General features: G+C 38.6%; 1 protein-coding gene across 12 annotated transcripts in view; it reads right to left on the bottom strand.

Annotated features, from left to right (window-relative positions):
• The window catches only part of GIGYF2 (GRB10 interacting GYF protein 2), a 147315-nt gene that overhangs the window by 41797 nt on the left and 79704 nt on the right, over nucleotides 1-25814 (bottom strand). For 9 of the 12 annotated variants that reach the window (XM_086719948.1, XM_086719947.1, XM_086719951.1 and 6 more), the window contains 6 exons: nucleotides 15636-15815; nucleotides 11793-12010; nucleotides 11538-11700; nucleotides 11264-11452; nucleotides 8544-8740; nucleotides 7417-7576 (listed from right to left, as the gene is read on the bottom strand). In XM_086719948.1, the coding sequence (XP_086576074.1) occupies nucleotides 7417-7576; nucleotides 8544-8740; nucleotides 11264-11452; nucleotides 11538-11700; nucleotides 11793-12010; nucleotides 15636-15815 (1107 nt within the window). Of the gene's footprint in view, nucleotides 1-7416; nucleotides 7577-8543; nucleotides 8741-11263; nucleotides 11453-11537; nucleotides 11701-11792; nucleotides 12011-14137; nucleotides 15407-15635; nucleotides 15816-25814 lie in introns of those variants that run through there. The other 3 variants (XM_086719952.1, XM_086719956.1, XM_086719955.1) reach the window with 3 other exon arrangements.

Here is a 25814-nt window from a genome sequence, read left to right as displayed (position 1 = left end):
TTTCCTAAGTCTGATCCTCATCCAGAGGTACAACTTGTTTCAGGTAACACCTGTCAAATACGTGATACAATATTTTAATTCAATTTATCTCCAAAAGTGGTAAACAGGCTTCTAACTAATAAAATACAACAGAAATGATTTTGAAATAAAACTTATGTCTATATATCCCAAATTGTATGTGGGGTTTTAATTACTTTAAGGAGCATAACTGTCTCCATCTCACTCAATCTCTACAAATTCATTTGTCAGAAAAGTATAATAAAACTAAAAAATGTGTTGGCTAGACTTTGTATCACTTATGTATAAAGAATATAAACACGTAGGGCTAAATATGCTTTTTTCTAAATTTCACTTTCTGCCAGATTATTAAAGGTTAGGCAAAGTATAAATAATCAAATTAAATCAAATTATGAGGCGGACTGGTGGCTAGGTCTGTTAAGTGTCTGACTTTGGCTCAGGTCATGATCTTGCAGTTTCTGAGTTCAAGCCCTGCATCAGGCTCTGTGCTGACAGCTCAGAGCTTGGAGACTACTTTGGATTCTGTGTCTCAATCTCTGTCTGTCTCTCTGCCCCTCCCTGCCACTCAAAAATAACCGAGCATTAAAAAACATTAAGATAGGGGCGCCTGGGTGGCTCAGTCGGTTGAGCGGCCGACTTCGGCTCAGGTCATGATCTCGCGGTCCGTGAGTTCGAGCCCCGTGTCGGGCTCTGTGCTGACAGCTCAGAGCCTGGAGCCTGTTTCAGATTCTGTGTCTCCCTCTCTCTGACCCTCCCCCGTTCATGCACTGTCTCTCTCTGTCTCAAAAATAAATAAACGTTAAAAATAATTTAAAAAAAAAAATTAAGATAAATTATTTACGTAGGTATGACTAAATCTGGCTTACGGTGGAGGGAGAGTAACATTCTCTACATGTTTTACAATTAAAAATCAAATATTTTATACATAAAATTAACAGATTCACGCTGATCAATAACAATTAATTAATTCATTCAGCAAATATTTACTAAATACCAATTACATGAGTCTAGGTAATGAGAATACAACAGTTAAATAAAACAAAAGCCTATAATGTCCACTTCCGGGAAGATGGAGTAGATCTACTTTTCCCTGTTCTTCCTGCTAAATACAACTAAAAACCCTAACATTATATATACAAAGGAAACAAAAGAACACTATGAACAGTAGAGAGAAGGCAGACTGGCCTTGGTGCCTGAGGAACCACATGGAGGTGAATTCCCTGACCTTTCATTTTACTTCATATATTCCAGAACTAAGAAACAACAAAAAACATGACCCAATATATACATCTGAAAACATGACCCAAGTATATGCTATCTACAAGAAAGTCATTTCAAATATAACAATATAGGCAGGTCGAAAATAAAAGGATAGGAAAAGGTATATCATGCAAGCATTAATCAAATTTTTAAAAAGCTAGAGTGGCTATATTAGTATTTGATAATGTAGACTTCAGAACAAAGAAAATTACCAGAGACAGAGAAGGATATTATATATTAATAAAGGGTCAATCCACCAGGAAGACACAGCAACGGCAAAAGCGTACGCACTGAACAAACCTGCAAAATATGTGAAGCAAAATCTAATAAAACTGAAAAGACAGAGAAATCTCCAGTAACAGCTGAAGGCTTCAACACCACTCTCTCAACAACTGACAGAACTAAACAGAAAACCAACAAGATTATAGAACTCAACAACACCATCAATAAGGTCCAACTGATATTTACAGAACACTCCAAAACAACAAAGTGTACATTCTTTCAAGAACCCACAGAACATACAGCAAAACGAACTATATTCCGAGCCATAAATAAATCTCAATAACATTTTAAAAGCTGAAATTAAATATGATGTGTTTCAACCACAATAAAATAAAGCTAGAAATCATTAACAGACAGGTAACAGGGAAATCTCCAAACCCTTGGAAACCACATAACACACTTCCAAATAATCCATGAGTAAAAGTGGAGGTCTCTTAGGGCAGCTGGTTGGCTCAGTCGGAGGAGCATACAACTCCTGATCTCGGGGTTGTAGAGATTACTTAAAAATAAATATAGGGGCGCCTGGGTGGCTCAGTCGGTTAAGCGTCCAACTTCAACTCAGGTCACAATCTCGCGGTCTGTGAGTTCGAGCCCCGCATCGGGCCCTGTGCTGACAGCTCAGAGCCTGGAGCCTGCTTCAGATTCTGTGTCTCCCTCTCTCTCTGACCCTCCCCCGTTCATGCTCTGTCTCTCTCTGTCTCAAAAATAAATAAACGTTAAAAAAATTAAAAATATATATATATATATATTTAAAGTGGAGGTCTCAAGAGGAATCACAAAAAAAAAATACACTGAACTGAACAGAAATAAAAATACTTGTATCAAAATTTGTGGTACCCAGTTAAAGAAGGGCTGAAAGAGAAATTTACAGTTTTTATTATAGCTTACATTGGAAAAGAAAGTCTCAAATCAATAATATAAGCATCCACCTCAAGAACCTAGAAAAAGAAAAGCAAAATAAACCCTAAGAAAAAGGAAGGAAATAGTAAAGAGTAGAACTCAATGCAATTGAAAACAAAAAAGTGGGGGGAAAAAATCAATGAAACAAAGTTAATTCTTTGAAAAGATCGGTAAAATTAAATCTCTAGCAAGACTGACAATGAGAAAAAGAGAAATGAACAAATTACGAACATCAGGAATAAATCACGGCCTATCACTACAGTACCTGCAAACATCAAAAAGATAGTAAGAGAATATTCTAAACAATTCTACACACACAGATTTGACATCTTAGATGAAATGGACCAATTCGTCAAAAAACACAAACCACCAAAAATCAACCCTTACTAAATCAGTAATTTAAACAGCTCTGTAACTATTCGGGATACTGAATTTGTAATTTTAAAATTCCCAAAAATAGGGCATCTGGCTGGCTCAGTCGGTAGAGCAAGCGACTCTCAATCTCGATGTCCTGAGTTCAAGCACCATATGTTGGGCATGGAGCCTATTTTAGAAAAAAAATAAATAAAATTCCCTAAAAACAGGTACCCAGGTGGTTTCACTGGAGAATTCTCCAAAACATTTAAAGATGAATTAACACCAATTCTAAACAATCTTCCAGAAAATAGAAAAGGGAGTACCTCCCAGCTCATTTTATGAAGCTGATATTATTATTACCCTGATACTAAAAGCAGACGATGAGAACACCAAAAAAAAAAAAAAAAAAAAAAAACAAAACTACAGAACAACATGTCTCATGAACAGAGACACAAAAATACTTAACTAAACATTACCAAATAGGATGCAGCAATATATAAAAAGAATTACACACCATGACCAAATGGGGTTTACTCCAAGGATGCAAAGCTGGTTCAATATTCAAAATGCACTCAATTTAATCCACCATCTTAAACTTACTAAAGAAGGAAAATCACGGGACCATAGAAACAAATGCACAAAAAGCATTTGACAAAATCCAATACCCAATCATGATAAAAACTCTCAAACAATGAGGTACTTCCTCAACTTCATAAAGAGCATCGATAAGGGTACTGAGTCAGTGAGAGGAGCCTGCTGCTCTTGATCTCAGGGTCATGCATTTGAGCCCCATGGTGGTGTAGAAATTACTTAAAAATAAATAAATAAAAAACATCTATAAAAACCAAGCAGCTGGGGCACCTGGGTGGCTCAGTTAGGCGACCGACTTCGGCTCAGGTCATGATCTCGCAGTTTGTGAGTTCGAGCCCCGCATCGGGCTCTGTGCTGACAGCTCAAACCTAGAGCCTACTTCAGATTCTGTTCTCCCCTTCTCTCTACCCCTCCCCTGCTCATGCTCTGTGTCTCTCTGTCTTTCAATAATAATAAATGTTAAAAAAATTAAAAAAAAAAAAAAAAAAGAAAACCAAGCAGCTAACATCATACTTAATTATTAAAGACTAAGTGTTCCCCCTAAGATAGGAACATAGGGAAAACAAGGCAAATATGTCTGCTCTCACCATCATATTCAACACAGTGTTGGAAAATACAATAAGGCAACAAAAGGAAATAAAAGGCATAGATTGGAAATGAAAAATTAAAACGATCCCTGTTTGCAGATAACAATGTCTACAAAGAAAATCCTATGGAACCTACCCAAACAACAACAACAAAAACTCCTAAAACTAATAAATGAGCTCAGCAGGTCACAGACTAATGACAAAAATCCAAAATCCAATTCTATATAGTAGGAATGAACACAAAGACACTGAAATATAATAAAACTTACAATCACTCAAAAAAAAAATCAAGTAGGTACAAATCTAATAGAACATGTACAGAATCTATGCTGAAAATGACACAAGTTCATAGACTGGAAGAGTCAACATGAAAAAGATGTCAAGTCTTCAAAACGATACAAAGGTTTAACACTGTTCCTATTAAAATCTCAGCAAGATATATAAACATAGATTTCTGAACACATTTATATGGTAAATATAGACAAGACTATTCTGAAATTTATATGCAAAGGCAAAGGGAACTAGAAAAACTAAAAACTACTTTGCTAAAAATAAACCAGGAGAAAAAAACAACTGGAAGAAATCCATCTACTCAATTTCAAAACATGTTATATAGCTACAGTAATCAAGACTGTGATATTAGCGGCAACACAGACACATGGATCCGTGGAATAGAAGAACACAGAAACAGACCAACATAAATATGCCCAACTGAATTTTGAGAAAGGTACAAAAACAATTCAAAAGAGGAAAGATGGCTTTTCAACAAAAGGTTCCAGAGCAACTGGACATCCATCAGCAAAAAAATAAACTTTGACCTAATTCCCATACGTTATACAAAAATTAACTCAAAATAGACCACAGACTTAAATGAAAAAAAACCTAAATTATTCTGGAAAGGAAATTTTGGGATCTGAAGCTAGGCAAAGAGTTCTTCTATCTCTGACTTAATACCAAAAACACAATCCATTAAAGGAAAAAACTAATCAACTGGACTTCATCAAAATCTAAAACTTTTGATCTGTGAAAGACTCTGTTAAGAGGATAAAAAGATTCAGACTGGGAGAAAATATCTGCAAACCACATACCTAACAAAGGGCTATTATCTAGAATATATAAGGAAGTCTCAAAATTCAAAGGTTAAAAAAAGCAAATAATGAGAACACAAGTAAAAAACATGAAGAGATCGTTTACTGAAGAGGATAAACACCAATAAACACATTAAAAGATGTCCAACGTCTTTAGCTGTTAAGGAAATGCAAGCCAAAAACTAGAATGAGATACCACTATAACAAGCCCAAATGGTTAAGGTAAAAAATAGCAACATCAAATACTGTCAAGGATGTGGAGAAAATGAATCACTCACAGATTGCTGGCAGAAATACAAAAATAGTACAGCTCCTCCACAAAACAACCTGGCAGTTGCTTAAAAAAACTAAACATGTCATCACCATACAATCTAGCAATTGCACTCCTGGACATTTATGTCTCAGAGGAATGAAGAGTTGTATTAACACAAAAGCCTATCCATAAATGTTTAACAGCTTTATTATAATAGCCAGAAACTGCAACAACCCAGACGCCCTTCATGGATAAACGGTTAAACAATGATACATCTATATCATGGATGTACTACTCAGTAAATAAAAAGAAGATATCTACTGATACATGCAACAACCTGTATGAATCTCCAGAGAATTGTGCTGAGTGAAAACAATTTTTTTTCCATTTGATGCAAATGGATTCCATTTCTGCAAAATTCTTGAAATGACAAAATATAGAAATCGGGAAAAGATTAGGGGCTGCCAAGCGTTAAGGAGCAGGAACAGGTGGAAAGGAAATGCATGTGGGCATCCAAGGGCAATAGGAAACGAAAATGCTCTGAATCTTGGGGCACCTGGGTGGCTCAGTCATTTAGGCGTCCGACTCTGGCTCAGGGTCATGATCTAGAGGTTCATGGGTTCAGGCCCCAGATTGGGCTGTCTGCTGTCAGCACAGAGCCCGCTTCGAATCCTCTGCCCGCCCCCTCCCCTCCCTGCCTCTCTCCTGCTTGCACGTGTGCATGCTCTCTCTCTCTCACTCTCTGAAAAATAAACATTTAAAAAAAAGAAAAAAGAAAATGTTCTAAATCTTAACTGTATCAAAGTCAATACATTGGCTGGATATGGTACTACAGTTTTGCATGAGATTACCACTCACGGCAATTGGGTAAAGAGTACATAAAATCTCTGTAGTATTTGTTACAACTGCATGTAAAGTTGCAATTATCTCAAGTATATTTAATTAGGGCACACATCTATATTTTATTTTTTAATTTTATTTGAGAGAGACGGGGAAAGAGAGAGGAAGAGAGACTCTTAAGCAGACTCCATGCTCAGTGCAAAGCCTGATGTGGGGTTCAATCACACAACCGTGGGATCATGACTTGAGCCAAAATCAAGAGTCGGATGCTCCACTGACTGAGCCACCGAGGCACCGTTCCATATATGCTTTAATTAAAACACACAGCCCTGAATTTGGAAGCACATTTTGTCTCTCCATTTGTAAGCCTTAAAATATCAGATAAACACTTTTGATTGCTTTACAAACAAAACAAAACAAAACATACACACACTTGTCCTGCTCCCAAGCACCTTCCATTCTATGGGGGTGTGAACAGGTCATGAACAAATCAGAACCAGGCAGTAATAGATGTTATGCAGGACAATAGAGGGTAAGGGGACTTAGAGTGGAAAGGGAGTTAGTATGTCACAAAGAGATCACAGGGTATACTTGGTAAAGAGTATCATGAAACTGACACTAATATTAGTCAATCAATTTCAGGTTATAAACAAAGAATTCAAAAGCGGAAATGAATCAACAAATTTATTTTACAACATTCTCTACCCATTCTAACTTATGCACCATACAAATCTTTTTTAAGGGATTAGCTTATAATATGGTACTATCCTTTCTCAGATAGTTCTTTACCATTTATGATGTCAATTCCACTTGAGCAAAACATTCAGGTAAGGTCTTCTATGATTGCCATCACCTTTAATGGGAGGTAAACTGAAGTGCAGAGAAGGTAACTCTTACCTGCCCAATTAACCTGCTGGGAAGCCAGAACTAAGGGCGTCCTAAGCATTTTGTCTGCATCCCTATTATATTTACTATCACATTCCGCCTTGTATTCAAATGATTTTCACTGGACCTCCCTCCCCCCCACCACTGAAATTGCAAAGTATTATGGAAGGAACCTTTAAATAAGTAAGTAAGTGTGTGTGTGTGTGTGTGTGTGTGTGTGTACACGTACACACACACACACACACACACAAAGAAAAACTGTAAAAATTGACTTTTTCCACTATTACGCAAATTAACATTAAATAATGACGATCTTACAGGAGATAATGGCTTCAAGTAGAATGGAACGAGCTACCTTGAATTTCTCCCTGAGGATCTTTGTAATACCACTTCTGCATTGCTTCGTGCATCAATGGAATTGAGACTCCCTTAGCTCTGTGCTCTTGCAGTTTTGATGCCAATCTCTCATCATCTAGTGCGCTATCTTGGAGATAAGCCACCATCTTCTCAGCTTGCTAATAGAAAAACAAAAAAAATGGATTGAGGAAACAAATGACCCCAAATTAATACTAGTACACTTAATAAAAATGCCTACCTTTTTTGAACGACTTGATCTGTAAAAGGTAGTACTGTGCAAGAAACACAGCAGGCAACCATTTAATTCTTCCATCAATATCATGAAAATATGTACTATCCCCACTTTATAGAGGGGGAAACTAAGGCTCAGAGAGGTCAAATCTTGCTCACTCTCAAAATTATTAAGCAAAGCAAACTGAAATTAAAACACAAACTGGTAAGGATCAAAGCCCAGGCTTCTTCTAATCAACACATTAAGAAGATTACTTTTAAAACCAGTAAGCCATTGGTCAATTCTGAAACGTATAATCTAAACCTGTAAAAACATGGGTGTTAATACAACAAAGGCTCAATGAATAAAATTACAAAAGTTTTACAAGTTTTACTAACACACTGCCCACTTTCTTTCTTTCATCAAGCATTTCCTGCCACCAACCACCACCCCAGAGCAAAGGAAAGCAGGTCACCATTTACATCCAACAAAGGTATACTTAATCTCAGGGAAATCTAGAGATGAGAATACGATGTTAATATCCTGAGAGTTTAACTATTCCCAGTTACACTTTAGGTAAAAAATACAGAAGACGCTGTGCCCATCCACAGCTGCTTGTATTTGCCATTTTTGGCATTCCATTAATTTCCAAAAAGAAAAAAGAAAAGCAAACAGCCAAGGGCAACCTCAGAAGAGAAAAAATAACCTGACATAATGACTACTACATAGCAGAAACTTAAAAGCATGAAATGATTTGAAAGACAATTACTCATACAAATAAATACTAGATTTAAAACAACTTTTCCAGTACATAAAATCTAATGCACAAAAGTTCCATTTCTGAATATCTGTTCAATGCTTTTCAATTTTTATGGTGCTTTGAGAGGAGAAAAAAAGAATTGCATGATTTTTACCTGCTCCAAATGTTTGAGGCCCTCTTCATCATCTGGTTCTGTGGACACACTGCCCATACCAGGAGCACCTACGACCGGCGTTTCAACTGGCCGCAGGGCAGGACGAGGACTGGGAACAGGAGGTGGAAGTATGAGAAGGGGAGAGGCTGCATCTGAAGGAATCTGGGACAGGGACTGCTGGACATCAGAAACCGTTTCTAGAGGGGAAAAAAACACAGAAACATGAAAAACCTTTAAACTACGGAGGTTCTCATGAAGAATAACTAGCTCTCCATCAAGTTGGGCCACTCACTAAATGGGCTCAAGAGAAAGGTGAATGTATCAAACACTGCAGTTTTTTTTTTTTTTTTTTTTTTTTTTGAGAGCGAGAGGGTGTGGGGGGGGGGGGTGTGAGTGTGGGTGTGTGCGCATGCGTGCAGGTATGAGCTAAGTAGGGGCAGAGAGAGAAAATGAGAATCCCAAGCAGGCTCCGCACTGTCCTCACAGAGCCCAACGCAGGTCAGGAGCCCTGAGATCATGACCTGAGCCAGAATCAAGAGTTGGATGCTTAACCGACTGAGCCAACCAGGCACCCCTCACTGCAGCAACTTCTTACGGAGAAGTGTAGTATTTCTCCCTACGATGACAGCAGTTAACTCTACAGAATGACAAAATATAAGGATTAAAAGGTCCTCCTACAGTGCCTGCCTGTGTCACTACAGCATCTGCCCAACAGTGACACATCTACCTCTTGAAAACAAACAGAATCAGACCAATGTTATCTTTATAACGTGTCTCCAAATAGCAGACTGTTAACAAAGCACTGCAAATCTCCTCAAAAAATGTTGTATCTCACCATCAAAACTTTGATTAAACGTATCTGCATGTCTCTTAAATAAGAACCTATTTCAGGTGATAATAAATGTAATGCAATACATTAGTTTTTAGGATAACAAAGAGCTCCTGGGAGTCTACATGTACAGTGCAGACGGTCTTCTCAATAAGAAAAGAGACCACAAAAGAGGTTCTGTTTTGGGTCCTGTTTCTAACCTCTCAGGATGCAGGCTCTTAAAATAAAAAGGGGGATGAAAGTAATTAGATACAATTGCAGCTTCCCCTTTGGAACCTTATTGGTTCAATTACAGACAGCTTCTCCACATTCCCATTCCTCTCAGTCTTTCCTTTCTTTGCCAAACTCCTTAAAAGAACAGTCTATGCACTGCCACCCACACCTGCTACATACACTGTGACTTCCACTTCCACCCCTCCAACACAGCTTCTCTCCCAAAGAGAAGCAGTGACTCAAAGTCCCCAAATCCAATGGCTTTACCTAGTCCTCATCTTCCGACCTCAGTAGCCTCTGACATTATCTACCCAAGCCTAAACTAAAACCTTCTCCATTCCTTCCTTTCTCTTCACTCTAGTCCACTCTTGTCTCTGAAGATTTTTCTCTGGCTACTCTTTACCTACCCTCTAAAAATGGGAATTTAGCCCTAGATGCCTGATACACATATCCTTTATCTCCCTCGCAGATTATCAATCTAGAGTTTTCATCTTTAATGCACATCTATGAAGCTTTCTCAAAATACACACATCCGGACTCCATCCTAGGATCTCCTAGAGTAAGGTCCCAGGAATGTACATTCAACAGAAAGAACCACAAGTAATTTGGGGGCACATCGTAACTGAAAAATGACTACTACGTATCAAACAGGTCTCAAAATGGACAAGTCGCCCAGTGCCTAATAGAGATTCAAATACTCGCTGAATTCACTCACTAAGCTTTGTCCTGGACATTTAACTCTGAAGAGAAATCTTTGGCTTAAGCCCTCAAAATATCAGTCTACTGAGTAAAAAAAATAATAAACAGATCTTTCTAATACTGTATTGCTATGTGAGGAATAGTGTCAATTGTTTAAGAAACTAGAGAAGATACCTAATGTGGCTTGGGAACTTCGGACGGGAGAGAGTTTCAGGCACAGAGAACAGCACGTGCTAGGGCACACTTGAGGACCTAACAGGCTATGAGGCTGGGGAACAGAGGAAGGAGACAGAAGTGGCGCTCAAACTGTACAGAGGCAGGCAGATGCCAGGTTATGCAAGGTCTCACAGGCCACGTTAAAGTTGTGACTTTTTATGGAGACTCAATCCATTAACCCTTCAACATCAGGAATTACAATGTCAATTTTATGTATGTACCAGAAGAAACATGGAAGTAAACATTAATACTACCCACTAAGGCATATGAGGCGAAGTAAAATCAAAACAGTAATACTGGAGAAGGAGATATGTTTTAAGCTTATTCACTAGCAAAGGTGGTAGGACCTCCACAGCTTCATCCATATTCTTTTTGGCCTCTTTTGAAGCAACAGCATTTTAGTGTGCCTTCTGGACATACATCCTGCAGCCACTGGGAAGGTAGCTGTCTGATGTGAGAATCAAATTACTGTGGAGGATCTGAAACCCTGTCTGCTCCGCTGATAACCAAGGTGACCATGTCATAACCTTGTAGAAAGCGAGATTCCCGAGCTCCACCTTCGTTTCCTCTCTGTTTCGGTGAATTCTGGGAAGGACACATACATGGGAAGCAGAGTTTGACTAAGTTTACTAGTGAAATAATCTGTTTCAGTAATTCACCACTAGAAGCAGCTCCAGGAGGCATAAACGGAAACCCATCTTATCAATGATCACTGGCCTGGGCAGAATCCTGTTTTAGCTTATCTACTCTCAGAAATACATACCATCCCCTCTGCTGGGCACTTTGGTTGGCAGGCTATTTTCCGTCTGACTCTCCTCCTCAGCTTTTTCTGTTTGCTCAGTTTGGGGTTCCTCCTTCCTCTCAAACTGTGGTGCTTCCTGAGGCTGATGGTCTGAAGGAGTACCTGGTCTAGCAGATGATGATGAGGTCTGAGATGTTTCCTCACTAGCTTCTGTAACATAAAGTAATCTTAAATTAGCACCTTAGGAAGCTTTTGATCTGATGAAAAGAAGGTACAAGACAAAAATGAGCCTTACCAACTCCTACTCTATCTGTCTTCTCTCCCTCTTTCCTATTTGTCTTATCAGGTTCTTTGGCTTCTTCGTTATGGCTGCTCTCAGAATCGGAGCACTCCCCCCCTTCCTCTACAGGCCGGAAGTCCATCTCCTGCTCTTCTGGGATCGGCTCTTTCTGGACTTTCTGTGTCAAGAAAATAAAGCCGAAGGTCAACAGTACATTTGGCTTTGGTGGAAGGTCGGTGTGTGTCATGACATTTAAAACAGATTTCCTACCTTCAGAGAGAGGAACGCTCCGGAGGAGTCAAATGTGCCCATCTCTTCTTCAGCATCCTCTAGGCACCATTCGGGCAAGCTGTCCCGGTCATCGTCCATGCTTCCACTGCCAGAGCGCACCCTTCGGTAACCCCGTTCATCATCCCGATCTCGAAAATCAAACTCAAACCTTCGCCGTCGTTCCATGTGTTCACGCCAGCCTGCAGAACGAGGGCCATCTGGGATGAGGAGGATACAGACCTTAGAAAACTTTCATGACAGTATTTGAAAAAGAAAATCATGAATAGGAAATAAAGGAGAAAACTATGATTAACTGTGAAATCAAATGGATCAATCAACTAAAGAGAAAATTAGGCAAATTAAATCAAGTTAAGAGCTTAGCATACAAATGATACCACTAAGTGACAATAGTGGTTATCTTCAATAAGTACTGAGCCACACAACATACTCTACAGTTTTGAAAGATAAATTTGAAACAAATTACTTTTAAAGGACACTCTACTCAAAGTATACATTTTGGATAAGCTTTGGCTATGTGACCGAAACTTCAGTTAGCCATTCACAGGGCACACTCCTAGCCCAGATCTGTTACACTCACCATGTGACCATACCTGAAGTTCCTGCCTTCCCTTTGGCAGGTCTTACACCTTTTCCTTCTTCTCATAAAAATACCATTCTTTATTATGGATACGACCACCCCCCTGTGTCAATTCCTAATATCAAACTCATCATGCCAACTTGCTAGTGACAAGATTCCAGTTGGAATTCTGATTCCCAAGAAAAAGTCATGGAATTACAGCATTGACAGATGTCAAAGATTTTATATAGGCCACTATCCTAATTTTATAGTTTAAGAAACAAAAATTCTGACAGAAGTAACTTGCATAACGGCAAAGCAGAACTAGAATCGAATTCTGCATCCAATGCTGCTTTTTCCACAACAGCATGCTTACTTTCCTTTTCCTTTATTCTCAACTCTTAACTCTCCCCAGGGAGTTTTTATTTCTGTATAATACCCCCAGGGACATTCCTAAATCCACCCTAGCATACTGTTTATTACATCTACTTTCCAACAGAAAAAGACTTCCTAAGAATAAAAGATGTCAGTTAACGTATTAAACACACACACACACACACACACACACACACACACACACACACACACACACGGGAAATCTTGTTAATATCTGACAAACCTGAGTCTAAGAAAGCCTTCAAAAGAGAGACAAGGTTTAACCTATTAAAATTTTCTATCTTTTTGAATGCTTTCTCTGTGGGAGATACAGAAAAGAAAGGAGCCAAAGTCAAATGTTCTTACTACTGAGGCTCAATTTGCTAAAACTAGCAGTCTAAAATTCAAACTGAAAATAAGAAGGCAAACATCAGCCCAATAGATGTAGCTACTTGTAAGTCACTCACAAAAAAGATAAGAAACATTATTCCCACACTCCTTTACTTACAACAACTATTGCCTTCTATGAAAACTAAGGAGCTTTATATCCAGTTTGCTTATATGCAAACCTAGAATCATTACTCAAAAGAAGTATTCATGACCCAGTGCTGAATTCCTGAGAACTCTCTCTACTACTATCATTTCTAAACCGTCTGTTAAGTATGCACCATGATAGGAATCTATCCTTCTAGGCATCTGGCTCATGTTTTCCTCTTACTGAGTTTCTTAAGTTCACTTCCCAGAGTGGATGCTTAGCTGTCCCTACCTTAATAGTTGCATCTCCATACGTATCCACTTTTGAGCCCTACTTAAACCAAACATCGCAGATAAGGCACATCTACAGCTTATTAAGACTGATCACTGCTTTTTAAGGCTTTCCAACATATACGTCTGCTACAATTTTTATAATATAAAAAATCAGTCAAAACCATTATATTTAAACTTTGAATCAAATCATAAAAGAATAAAGTATAATCTAAGAAATGTTAACAGTAATTTATACAACTGATATAATCAGACTTAGCTTTTAATATGCTTGGTTGAAACAGCAGATAGTGTCCTTTTTAAAAAATGCTATTTCCACTGATTTTTCAGCCCCATGTATCGTTATATACCCCAAACTGTCTTTCGAAAATATACCAATATAAAATTTGGGGAAATTGTTAACTTAATGACAAATAAATTGGACATGAAAATCACGTACCAGGGAGAAAGGCTTAAGAAAAAGACAACATATAGCCAAAATCGAAGTTGCTGGGGTGTGGGGTGAAAAGGGTCAGTGGTAGAATATACACTAAAATTTTACTTCATCTCCTTTATTAAAGGGATTCTGTTAAGAATCAACATCAGATGTTTGGGCTCACAAACATTGTTGATCTTCCAAAACATTCACCTTGTTTGTTTTTGATCAGCTGGAATTTTTCTTCTCGCTCAGTCCAGATCCTGTCCATTCTTTCACTGAATGCTTGTTGGGAACACAGTCTACAAATCCTTTTGCTTACAGGCAAGCTCAGCACAAAATGCTGCGATGCCTTGAAGAGAACTACGACATTTGGTTGCCCAGCACACAGACTGGTGAGAACTGCCTAGTTAACTGTGATGTAAACAATGCCTACTAATGACAGAAAACTCACCCATGAGGCAGCCACGAGGAGTTGTGATGAAAGCATCAAAACTCTATCCAAAGATCAACTTCATTCTGTTTCTACCTATCTACAAGTACATAAAGCACTCTGAATGTTTGTTATAATGTTTACTCAGACCGAGACTAGTGACTTTGCTAATAATTTGATTTTAAAATGTAAATGCAACCAGTTTGCTTATGATTTCTTCTATGAAAAGTAAGCTTCTTTGGCATATGGTTGACAGCTAAAATAATGTTACGCACATGAAATTCAGAAGGCAAATATACACTCTGTAAGCTTCAGTTCTGCATGACCCCACGATTCAAACTACAGTGGCATCTGATTATCATGAGGCATGGAATCAGCACTTTGGTAGGGGATGAACTTTGACACAAAGCACCAGTGTCTTCAATTACCAGCATATCTAATGTCAGGGAAGAACAGTTTGAAGCATTCTTAAGAGTCAAACAGAAGAACTTACAAAACCACTAATCACTACTCTTCTCTCTCCTTTTTCTAAAGTTAGAAGGACAAAAGAATGAACTTGTGATTACGTTTTTGACCTGGGTTTAAAGTTTATTCTTCAAATAAGCTTAAATCACATTTTCAGGACAAAAAACAATTTGAAAGAATAAATCCTTTATTACGCAGGAAAAATACCCATTTGAGTAGGAGCACATATTCCTTAGTGAGCATATAATTATACATTTGTAAGTTTTAAAGCAATGCTGAAAAAGATAGATTTAGCATTAGACAAAACCAAATGAAACCCTCTTACATTTTTGCAGTTAAGGGTAGGTGCTTCCCATTAACACTATTTGCTCCAGAAAAATAAAGATGATTTTCATCGAATGAATAGATGTGGGGAACTTTCATGTTGAAAATGTTTTGTCGGGGCACCTGGGTGGCCCAGTCAGTTAAGCGTCCGACTCCAGCTCAGGTCATGATCTCATGTTCATGAGTTCGAGCCCCATGTTGGGCTCTGTGCTGACAGCTCAGAGATTGGAGCCTGCTTCCGATTCTGTGTCTCCCTCTCTCTCTGACCCTCCCCTGCTCCCGCTCTCTCTCTCACTCTTAAAAATAAATAAACTTAAAAAAATTAAAGAAAAGAAAGAAAGAAAATGTTTTGTAGTAATAAGCCTGAGTACAATGACATAAAGTAATTGGCGCCTCTTTACCAGCTTACCTTTCCTGCTTAATCTGTAAAAATTTCCTTATTAAATACTCACTTATTTTGGTCCCTGTGCCCTCACTCAGATCTCTTACCAGGACTGTGCGGCCGCCACCTCTCTCCATCCCTTCTTGATCCAGCTAGTCGCCAACCTCCATCTTCATCTTCTCCATTTTGTTCCTCTCTAAAAATGCGCCAATTTTCACTTTCTGATCGTATGAATTCATGCTTTCTTCCCACTGATGTTGGTCCACCTTCCTCAAAATTTGGTCTCCCTGTAATGAAAATAAGTAACCATGTGCCTTGGCCACTGAGGATTCTGAAAAGAGACTGGACTGCCCAAATCAAGCTTTTGTGCGAATGTGTCAATTTCAACATTCAGGCAGTGTAAATGAAATAACTGCAGGTATATGCATAGATTACTAGATACATTTCTTAAAGTTTAATGTTCACAGACTGGGCAATTATTTTTCAGATAATACATGCATTAAAAAAAAAAAGGGTATGCAATGAAAAGTGAATCAACCTACCTCACCCAGCACGTACTACTTTTTTTTAAGTCATATAAGATTTTCAATTATGTGACATATCTAATTTAATTTAACTTCTACTGGCGATTCTGCCTAAATAGGGTATCTGTGAAATTCAACTGGTCTTTTATCCTAAAACACACTGTAAACTCAAAGGTAGAGAGTGTGAACTAAAATTTTTCATTCACTCTAACACCTATTACATTATAGACAGACAAATTGCTTTTGAAAAGAATTCAAAGCTAAGCTATGTGTAACCTAATGCAAATTAAGAGTCTATTAATGATGAAAGAGAGACTGGTATACACCAAGCAAACAAAACTGGTATTTTCAAAGGACAAGACAAATCCAAACTGTGCAAATTCTTTAGTCACCACCCTACATGTTCTAACACAATTCGTAACAGATGATATAAAATCTTACATTACATTAGTTGAAAATCCAGAACATACACTGATATCTTCCATTTGTAACAATTAAAGTTCCATATACTTCAGTGACAGCCTCAATTCTTTTCACTAAACCACAGTGAAAGTGAAAGAATGTTGTACAGTTCCATCTGAAAATGAGGGAACTCTAATGTTTTGTCATTCTCTTATATGCCATTTCATATGTAGTGAGATTCAATATCCTGTCTGCCCAAACAGCTATTAGGTTGTTACTAGCTTATTATTCTCTTGAAGGATAAAATACCTGGAAACGGGGGGAAGGGGGGGTGCAAGAATTTGCTGGGCAGAATACTATCTGCTTTCTTATGCAGGCAGCCTCTAAGACAGCCCCCAACAAGCCCTGCCTTCTGGCTTTTGTGTAATCCCCTCACCCGAAGCGTGGGCTTCACTTACTGACTTGCTCCCAACAAAGAGAATACAGCACAAAGTGATAAGATGTCATTGCCAACAAATATTAAGTCACAAGCAACTGTGAATTCCCCCTGGGATGCTCTCTCTGAGGCAATCCAGCTGCCATGCTCACACGGCAAAGAACTGAGGCTTGCCAACAGCCACATGAGTGCGCTCGAAAATGGATCCAACCCCAGTCAAGCCTTCAGATGACTGCAGCCCCAGCTAACACCTTGATAGCAGCCTTACAGCCTCATGAAAGACTCCGGTCAAAGCCATCCAGCTATGCTGCTCCTTCCTGAACCACAGAAACTAAGATAATAAATGTTTGCCGCCACTAAGTCTTGAGGTAATTTTGTTACACAGCCACAGATAATAAAAACACTCATTTCTAAGTGTTTTTACACGCCACTATTTGAACAGCATGGACAGGATTCAAATATTGATCTTCTGACACATTCAACAAATATTTCTTACACATTAAGTGCCAAGTTTTATGAATTCATGTACAGATATCCCATGTCTGCCCTTGGGTTAGAAGGCCTTCCAGGTTCTCTTGCTCAGAAGAGGGGCAACCCATTTTACAGAGTACCACATCTGCTGACATAACTTGATGAAAAATGTAGCTACACTCAAAAAAAGAAACCTAAAGAAATCCCTAACACATAAAAAGAGATAGATAAGAGACACATATAGATACATGATGGGAAATGGCCTTCAACCCACGTAAACAGTCAGTCACAAGCAATATGTGCCAGGTACCATGCAATAATTTGGGAATACAGCAGTAATCACATGATGGATGAGCCACACAAACACTATGTTTCACCTACTTTTACACTAAGCCTTTGAAAAAGTAATGAATGTACCAAAGTAAGCAAAGAGCATGAATAGTAAAATGTTTAACTCATCAAAAACTGGTCACTAATTCTTTCTAACAGAGGATACACTGCAAAAAAAGAAAATTAAAAATAAAAATACTAGTAATCCCTCAATCTGAGAAACAGAACTCTATCCATAGTTAGCTTTTACATAACTTTGTATTTTTATATAGCTGTAATCAGTACACCCACTATTTTATAATCTACTCTTAATGTATAGCAAATATTTCTCTGTGATTCTACATTGTCCTAACAATACAAGTGGGTATATATATACACTAGGTATACCTTGCTGCTACTGCATAATCTACTACACTTGACATTTACTTTATCATCAATTTTTTGTGAACTATAGATAAAGTAAGAAATATCTGCTTTTCTGAACTAGGTCTTCTGAAAAAAACCCTCAAAAGAGTGAAATTACTAGTGAAATGACAGACTTCATCCACTGACACGACTTTATCCCCCTCAAAAAAAAGGGTCAAATCACCACACCATTTTACATTATGGACACTAAGTGCAGCTATCCTTTTAAAACCTTTACTACTTTAACAGTTATAAAAAATGGTATACTAATGTGGCTCAAAGATGAATTTTTCATATCATTTTTCATATTGTTTACTAATCTTACGTCCCTTAATGTTAATTATTTGCATTTTTATTCTAAATTAACAGCTTCTTCACCTTTGTAACTGTGAAGTCCTATATATATTTTTCATATTAGTACCTAGGAATAAGAAAAATATAAAAAACAGGACAGGACAGGGCACCTTTCTGGCTCAGTTGGTAGAGTGTGTGACTCTTGATCTCGGGGTTCTAAGTTTGAGCCCCACGTTGGATGCAGGGATTACTCAAAAATAAAATCTTAAGAGGTGCCTGGGTGGCTCAGTCAGTTGAGCATCCAACTCCAGATTTTGGCTTGTCATGATCCCAGGGTCATGGGAATCAGCCCCACAAAAGCCTCCTCACTGAGCCTGAAGCCTGCTTGGGTTTCTCTCTCTCCCTCTGCCCCTCTCCTCTTCTCTCTCTCTCTCTCTCTCTCTCTCTCTCTCTCTCTCTCTCTCAAGTAAAAGAAATAATAATTATAAAAATTTTTAAGTAAAATATAATCTTTTAAAAAATGGACAGGGTAAAAATAGGGAAAATACAGGAAGAAAAAAAATCTGGCTTTTCTACTTACTGAAAATTATGTCATAATTTTCAACCTCATAAAGTTTGAATAACTATGTTACTCCTTGTTCCAAAAGAGGATTTGAGAGAGATATTCTGAAGATACAGAAAAGCACAGTCCTGAAGAAAGAATACAGATCTTGTAGTCCCTACACTTGATTTTACATTTTGGCCCCAATTCTGATCTATATACAGACAGGAAGCAAGGGAAGGGAAGGAAGAGAGAAGGAAGAGGGAAGGAAGAGGGAAGGAAGAGGGAAGGAAGAGGGAAGGAAGAGGGAAGGAAGAGGGAAGGGAAGGAAGAGGGAAGGGAAGGAAGGGAAGGGAAGGGAAGGGAAGGGAAGGGAAGGGAAGGGAAGGGAAGGGAAGGGAAAGGAGAGGGAGAAGGAGAGGGAAAGGAGAGGGAAAGGAGAGGGAGAGGGAGAGGGAGAGGGAGAGGGAGAGGGAGAGGGAGAGGGAGAGGGAGAGGGAGAGGGAGAGGGAGAGGGAGGGGGAGGGGGACGGGGGACAGGGGAGGGGAGGGGAGGGGAGGGGAGGGGAGGGGAGGGGAGGGAAGACCATTCCCAATTTGATAGAGGGAGGGGTGTGTGTGTGTGTGTGTGTGTGTGTGTGTGTGTGTGTGTGTGTGTTATGTAAAGCTGCCTGAATTTACAGCCACACTGGCCCATTCTAGGTTAAAAATTCTGTAACAATGGGGTTCAAATTTTGTTACTGGGTGTTTGTTTCCAGAAAACAATTCCTAAAAACTGCAATATGCTTTTTGACGTCAAATACTACATAATTAGTAACGGCAGTGAACCAAGGAAAGCCAGAATAATGTAATTTTGACATGTCACATACCCCACATGCAAGTGCAAGGTAGGTGGAGCTCTGCCTTCGGGAGTTGTCATCTTCACAAGAGAAGGGTGAAACAAATTCAAGAACTTTTAAGTGGACTTCACTCCTCCCCTCCCCATCCCTTTGTGAAAACTTATTACTGAAGTATATAACATTCTTGCCAAAAAGTCCATAAATCACCAATGTACAATTCAAGAGTTTCCATAAAGCAAATATATCCACATAAAAGATTTTATTTTTTTATTTTTGAGAAAGAGAGAGAGTGTGCACGCAAGTGTGCAGGAGGGGCAGAGAGGGAGGGAGACAGAGAATCTGAAGCTGGCCCTGTGCTGACAGTAGTCACTCAGCCCAATGCGGGGCTCAAACTCAGCAACCGCGAGATCACGGCCTGAGCCGAAGTCACATCCTTAACCAACTGAGCCACCCAGACACCCCACATAACTAAGGTTTAAAAAAAGAAAATATCAGGAGCTCTCAAAAGTCTTTATGTCCCACCAGTCAACCCTTCCCAAGGTAAGCACTATTTCCGATTCTTCTCTCTAAAGGCTAGTTTTGCCGATTTTCAACTTTTTCATACAAATGGCTACACATGGAAGATTCATCCACATTAATACAAAGAACAGTTGCTTGTTCTTTTGCACTGCTGCATATGATCTCACTGTAAGGACAGACCGCAATATATATTATTCTGCTGCTGATTTAGGTTGTTTCTAGTTTTTTGCTATTATGAACTGTGCTGCTATGAACATTCTTGAATATGAAGTTTGGGGAACATATGTTTGCATTTCTGTTGGTATATACCAATTAGTGAAATAAGGTATATTCAACTTTAGTAGTACCAAATATTTTTCCAGGGAAATAGCACTACTTTACCATTTTTTACCTGTTTGTCTTACTCAAACCTCTAGCAAACATTAACGTGACTGCCTCCTGTATGGACAAATACAATTAAAGATGTAGTATCAAAAATAAAGAAGAGACTTAGACACAGCACCTACTCGCCAGGTCCACAGCCCAGGGACACACATGTCCTGATTATTATAGTTGAAAAACTGCATCTAGTCCTTGTAATAACAAGAGTTAAGTTAAACATCATCATCTCTATTGTTCTTATGTGGAACGAGATACCTGTAGGGGGTTTCCCAAGGTCACATAGCTGAGTGGTGCCCAAATTAGAAATAAAACATAGGTTGGGAATGCAAGCTGGTGCAGCCACTCTGGAAAACAGGATGGAGCTTCCTCAAAAAACTAAAAATAGAACTACCCTACGACCCAGCAATTGCACTACTAGGCATTTATCCAAGGGATACAGGTGTGCTGTTTCAAAGGGACACATGCACCCCAATGTTTATAGCAGCACGATCAACAATAGCCAAAGTATGGAAAGAGCCCAAATGTCCATCGATGGATGAATGGATAAAGAAGGTGTGGTATAAATAAACGATGGAGTATTACTCGGCAATCAAAAAGAATGAAATCTTGCCATTTGCAACTATGTGGACGGAACTGGAGAGTATTATGCTAAGTGAAATAAGTCAGTCAGAGAAAGACAAAAATCATATGACTTCACTCATCTGAGGACTTTAAGAGACAAAACAGATGAACATGAGGGAAGGGAAGCAAAAATAATATAAAAATTGGAAGGGGGACAAAACAGAAGAGACTCATAAATATGGAGAACAAACTGAGGGTTACTGGAGGGATTGTGGGAGGGGGGATGGGCTAAATGGGTCAGGGGCACTAAGGAATCTACTCCGGAAATCATCGTTGCACTATATGCTAACTAATTTGGATGTAAGTTTTAAAAAATAAAATTAAAAAAAAGAAAAGAAAAGAAAAGAAAGAAAACATAGGTTTACTCACTTATGTGAGTAAGTCATAGGTTTAATCCTGGGTTTACTCACAAACTTAACCCATTGGAAGGAGCAAAAAATTCCAGAAAAACTAACACAGAAAGTGGAAGCTCTGGGATCAAAGTCTAACAAACTCTAAAAGGGCAACAGACATACCATGCATGGTACAGCTTGGAGACAAAGACTACCAACATCTCTAAAAAGGGAAGATGGAACTAAATGTGTTAATCTTCTAGCAGAAATGATGTCAAAATGTATACCCTTGAAAAAATGTTACGACCAGTTTCTTCAATATAAATATTTTACTCTAAAAATTATTTTGAAGAGAAAAAAAAAATGACTTCAAGCACCATCCAATAAACACACATTTCCAGAGCACCTGGCTGGCCCCCTTGATGGAGGAGGTTGTGAGCTCAACCCCAATGTTGGGTATGGAGTTTACTTAAAATCTAGGGGCGCCTGGGTGGCTCAGTTGGTTAAACGACAGACTTCAGCTCAGGTCATGATCTCCCAGTTTGTGAGTTCAAGCCCCGCATCGGGCTCTGTGCTGACATCTCAGAGCCTGGAGCCTACTTCAGATTCTGTGTCTCCCTCTCTCTTGCCCCTCCCTCCCCTGCTCATGCTCTATGTCTCTCTGTCCCTCAATAATAAATAAATGTTAAAGAAAAAAATTTAAAGAAAAATAAAATAAAATCTAAAAATAAATTGTATATATAATGCACACACTATTCCAATTACTACTAATACAACTAATAATTACACTGCATGCAAGAACTGCTCTAAAACATTAAAATAATTAATCCTTTACAACCTAAATGATTACAGATTTGTACCTGTGTAGATTTGGGTGGGGAGTGAAAGTATTAAAGGGAATGTCATCTCTATAGTTTGTTTTAAAAAACACATACAGGGGCGCCTGGGTGGCGCAGTCGGTTAAGCGTCCGACTTCAGCCAGGTCACGATCTCGCGGTCTGTGAGTTCGAGCCCCACGTCGGGCTCTGGGCTGATGGCTTGGAGCCTGGAGCCTGTTTCCGATTCTGTGTCTCCCTCTCTCTCTGCCCCTCCCCCGTTCATGCTCTGTCTCTCTCTGTCCCAAAAATAAATAAACGTTGAAAAAAAAAAATTTTTTTTTAAATAAAAATAAAAAACACATACATTTGTATATTACTGATATAATTTAAAATAAAAGCTAAATATTAAAAGTCATCCCTGGGCAATTTAAAGGATGATATCTAAAGTTCTTTCCGTGTCCACAAATTCCAGAATCCCACAGTGGCCAGTGAGGACACCCACAAGACCCTCCCTAGCATTTCAAACCAAAGACTTCCTCTTTCCATTAACATCAGCATCACAATAAAGCTGAGTAACCACATATTTTGACTTCATCTTAAAATCTTAACAGATTAACTTATAAACAAGACTTAGAAGTAAATGTAATTGAATAATTTATAAATTTAATGCCTGACTCAAATATTCCTAACCTATAGTTAATACATGAACGTGGCAGCTATGAATCCCTGAATTAGAAGGAAAAGGGTCTAGGTTTTTTTTTTTTTTTTTTAAACGTTTATTTACTTTTGAGACAGAGAGAGAGCATGAATGGGGGAGGGTCAGAGAGAGAGAGAGGGAGACACAGAATCTGAAACAGGCTCCAGGCTCTGAGCTGTCAGCACAGAGCCCGACGCGGGGCTCGAACTCACAAACCGTGAGATCATGACTTGAGCCGAAGTCGGACGCTTAACCGACTGAGCCACCCAGGCGCCCCAGGGTCTAGGTTTTTGTAAGAGTCTTAAAGGTATCTATGACCTCCAAAAGATAAAGAAACACAAATTTAAAATGTATTTTCTTCTAGTCAATGTAGCAAACATGACTGTTTCACGACCAAGCTATACTACCTTTATAATATTTCATGACCAAACTATACTACCTTTGTAATACATGTTATGTTGTTATGTTCTTATATCAACAGTAACTGGAGACGTATAAAAGGTGCTAAAATGCAAATGTACGACATATATAAACATTTTCTCAATGGCAGTTAATACTTGGTTGTTTCTGACTTAATGTATTAAGTCTAGATAGGACTCTTCTAAGAATAAAATTAAATTAAAATGTAATATTGGTTTTAGTCTGGTCTAATTGAGTAGACTTCCTAAGGAGAAGGAGCAGTAAAAGGGCACCTGTGTGCATGTTTGACTCACAGCCAAAAATGGTGTTTATGGAAAACTTCAGATGGAGCAAAGAGGCACTCGGCCAATAAAATCTACAGCTGTGAGACTTGGAACTTACAAGTGCCCAAACTCCAAAAGCAAAAATGGAATTATGGGACAGACTTTGAAGCTTGTTTATGTGCAAATTTTTCTAGTAAGAAACTTTGTATTCCTCTATTCAGATATATATTCTCTGATCAACACTAAAAATATTTTCTGATACCAGAGAAAATAGTGAAAGGAAATTCCATCCAAGTGTTGATATTTACTTTTTCCCCCCACAATTAATTGTAAACAAACTCAAGATGGCTGGATGGAGAAGTTTAAATCTCCTATCCAGAGATTTCTAACTTTCTCCCATCCTAACCCCTAAGGGATAACAATCTGCTCCACTCATTAACACTGGTCCTTAAAACACAGCAGTGCCTGGCTAGAAGAGAGACTAGAGGGGCTGGAGCATATCAAAATCTCTTTGAAAAAGTACCTCTTGTGATTTGAATATGCCCCATGTCCCTACATCCTTCATGCTCAGTTGTCTGCTGGTATACACCCAGACACTGCCTCAAATCTCTGGGGAAGACGACGATCAGTAGATGGGCTTGAATGTACAACTGGAAAGGGATGAGGCACCTTCTGAAGAAAGTATACTATGTACGAAAGAACCTAAGAGACTAGGGCTAACATTTTAAAGTTCAGAGATTATCCATGTACACACATAGGCAGGACACTACATTTCGACTAAAGCTTTTGTTATTCCCAAGTACAAGTTGGTACAATTATGGACTGCATACTGGATTACTTTAGTCAGAAAGAAAATCAAACACCTTTAGGGACAGAGAACTGAATTTAATAAAGAATAACAGGGGCGTTCAGATGGCTCAGTCGGGTAAGCATCCAACTTCAGCTCGGGTCATGATCTTATGGCTCACGGTTTCAAGCCCCACATCGGGCTCTGTGCTGACAGCTGAGACCCTGGAGCCTGCATCAGATTCTGTGTGTCTGTCTCCCTCTCTCTCTGCCCCTCCCTGCTTGTGCTCTGTGTCTCAAAAATAAACATTAAAAAAAAAAAAAAAAAAAAAGAATAATGTATCTGTTCTTGGCACCTTGCTTAATCATTATAATTTTTCATTAAAAAATAAATCAATGAATAGATGTCTAGCATTTACGTTTATTCATAGAAGAGATGTTTCAGAGCCATCTCAACTGAAATCAGTAATTCTGTTTAGATGGAAGGCCTGTGTATTTTGGGGTAAAGTTGACATACCATCTATGCAGTATCAGTTTCATCTCAGTTGACCTGGCAACCTCAGCCACAGGACATTGAACTGCTCAGGACATTCTAATGGGAGTACTGTGCTTCTGAGTGGACACTCCAAAGCTGGTCTACAATATCCATACAATTAGCAATCATGGTCTATAGACCACAGCAAGACTTTCAAATTGTAGAAATTCAGAAAGCAGAATACTTTTTCACTTGAGGTACTTTGCCAAATCATTTTTGCCTTAATAGATTCTGAAACAGTATATTATGGAAAGAGGCTTCTAAGTTTGGTTAAAATCCTTCACCATAATGTTTACTATAATGTGGAGGCAAGACATATGGCAGATACACTCCAGTACTTTCTGAAAGGCATTGTTACATTATATTTGCTCTGGCTTTTTCTCCCCCAATCAGTCAACTGTCAATAGATATAAAAAATAATTCCTACCAGTGTGTGCAGGGAGCAAGCATCACATCACAAGCCCCTACTTTATGTTTTTACCTTCTCTAGTTCTAAAGGTCAAAGTTTCCAATGCTGTGTCTGAACTTGTATTGAGATGTTTGGCATTACTAAAACAAAGAAGGAATTAATACTTTTTTTTAATTGTGGGGGGAGGGGAAGGAATCTACAAAGGCGGATTTCACCTTCTAAGTAGCATTATATTGGTCTACATTAATAATTTTCCCAGCAGG

Source organism: Puma concolor, chromosome C1, assembly GCF_028749965.1.
Source record: "Puma concolor isolate L17-30 chromosome C1, mPumCon1.1.hap2, whole genome shotgun sequence".
NCBI classification, from domain to species: Eukaryota; Metazoa; Chordata; class Mammalia; order Carnivora; family Felidae; genus Puma; species Puma concolor.
The sequence above is the reverse complement of the archived record's forward strand: the minus strand, read 5'-3'. Positions and strand labels throughout refer to the sequence as shown.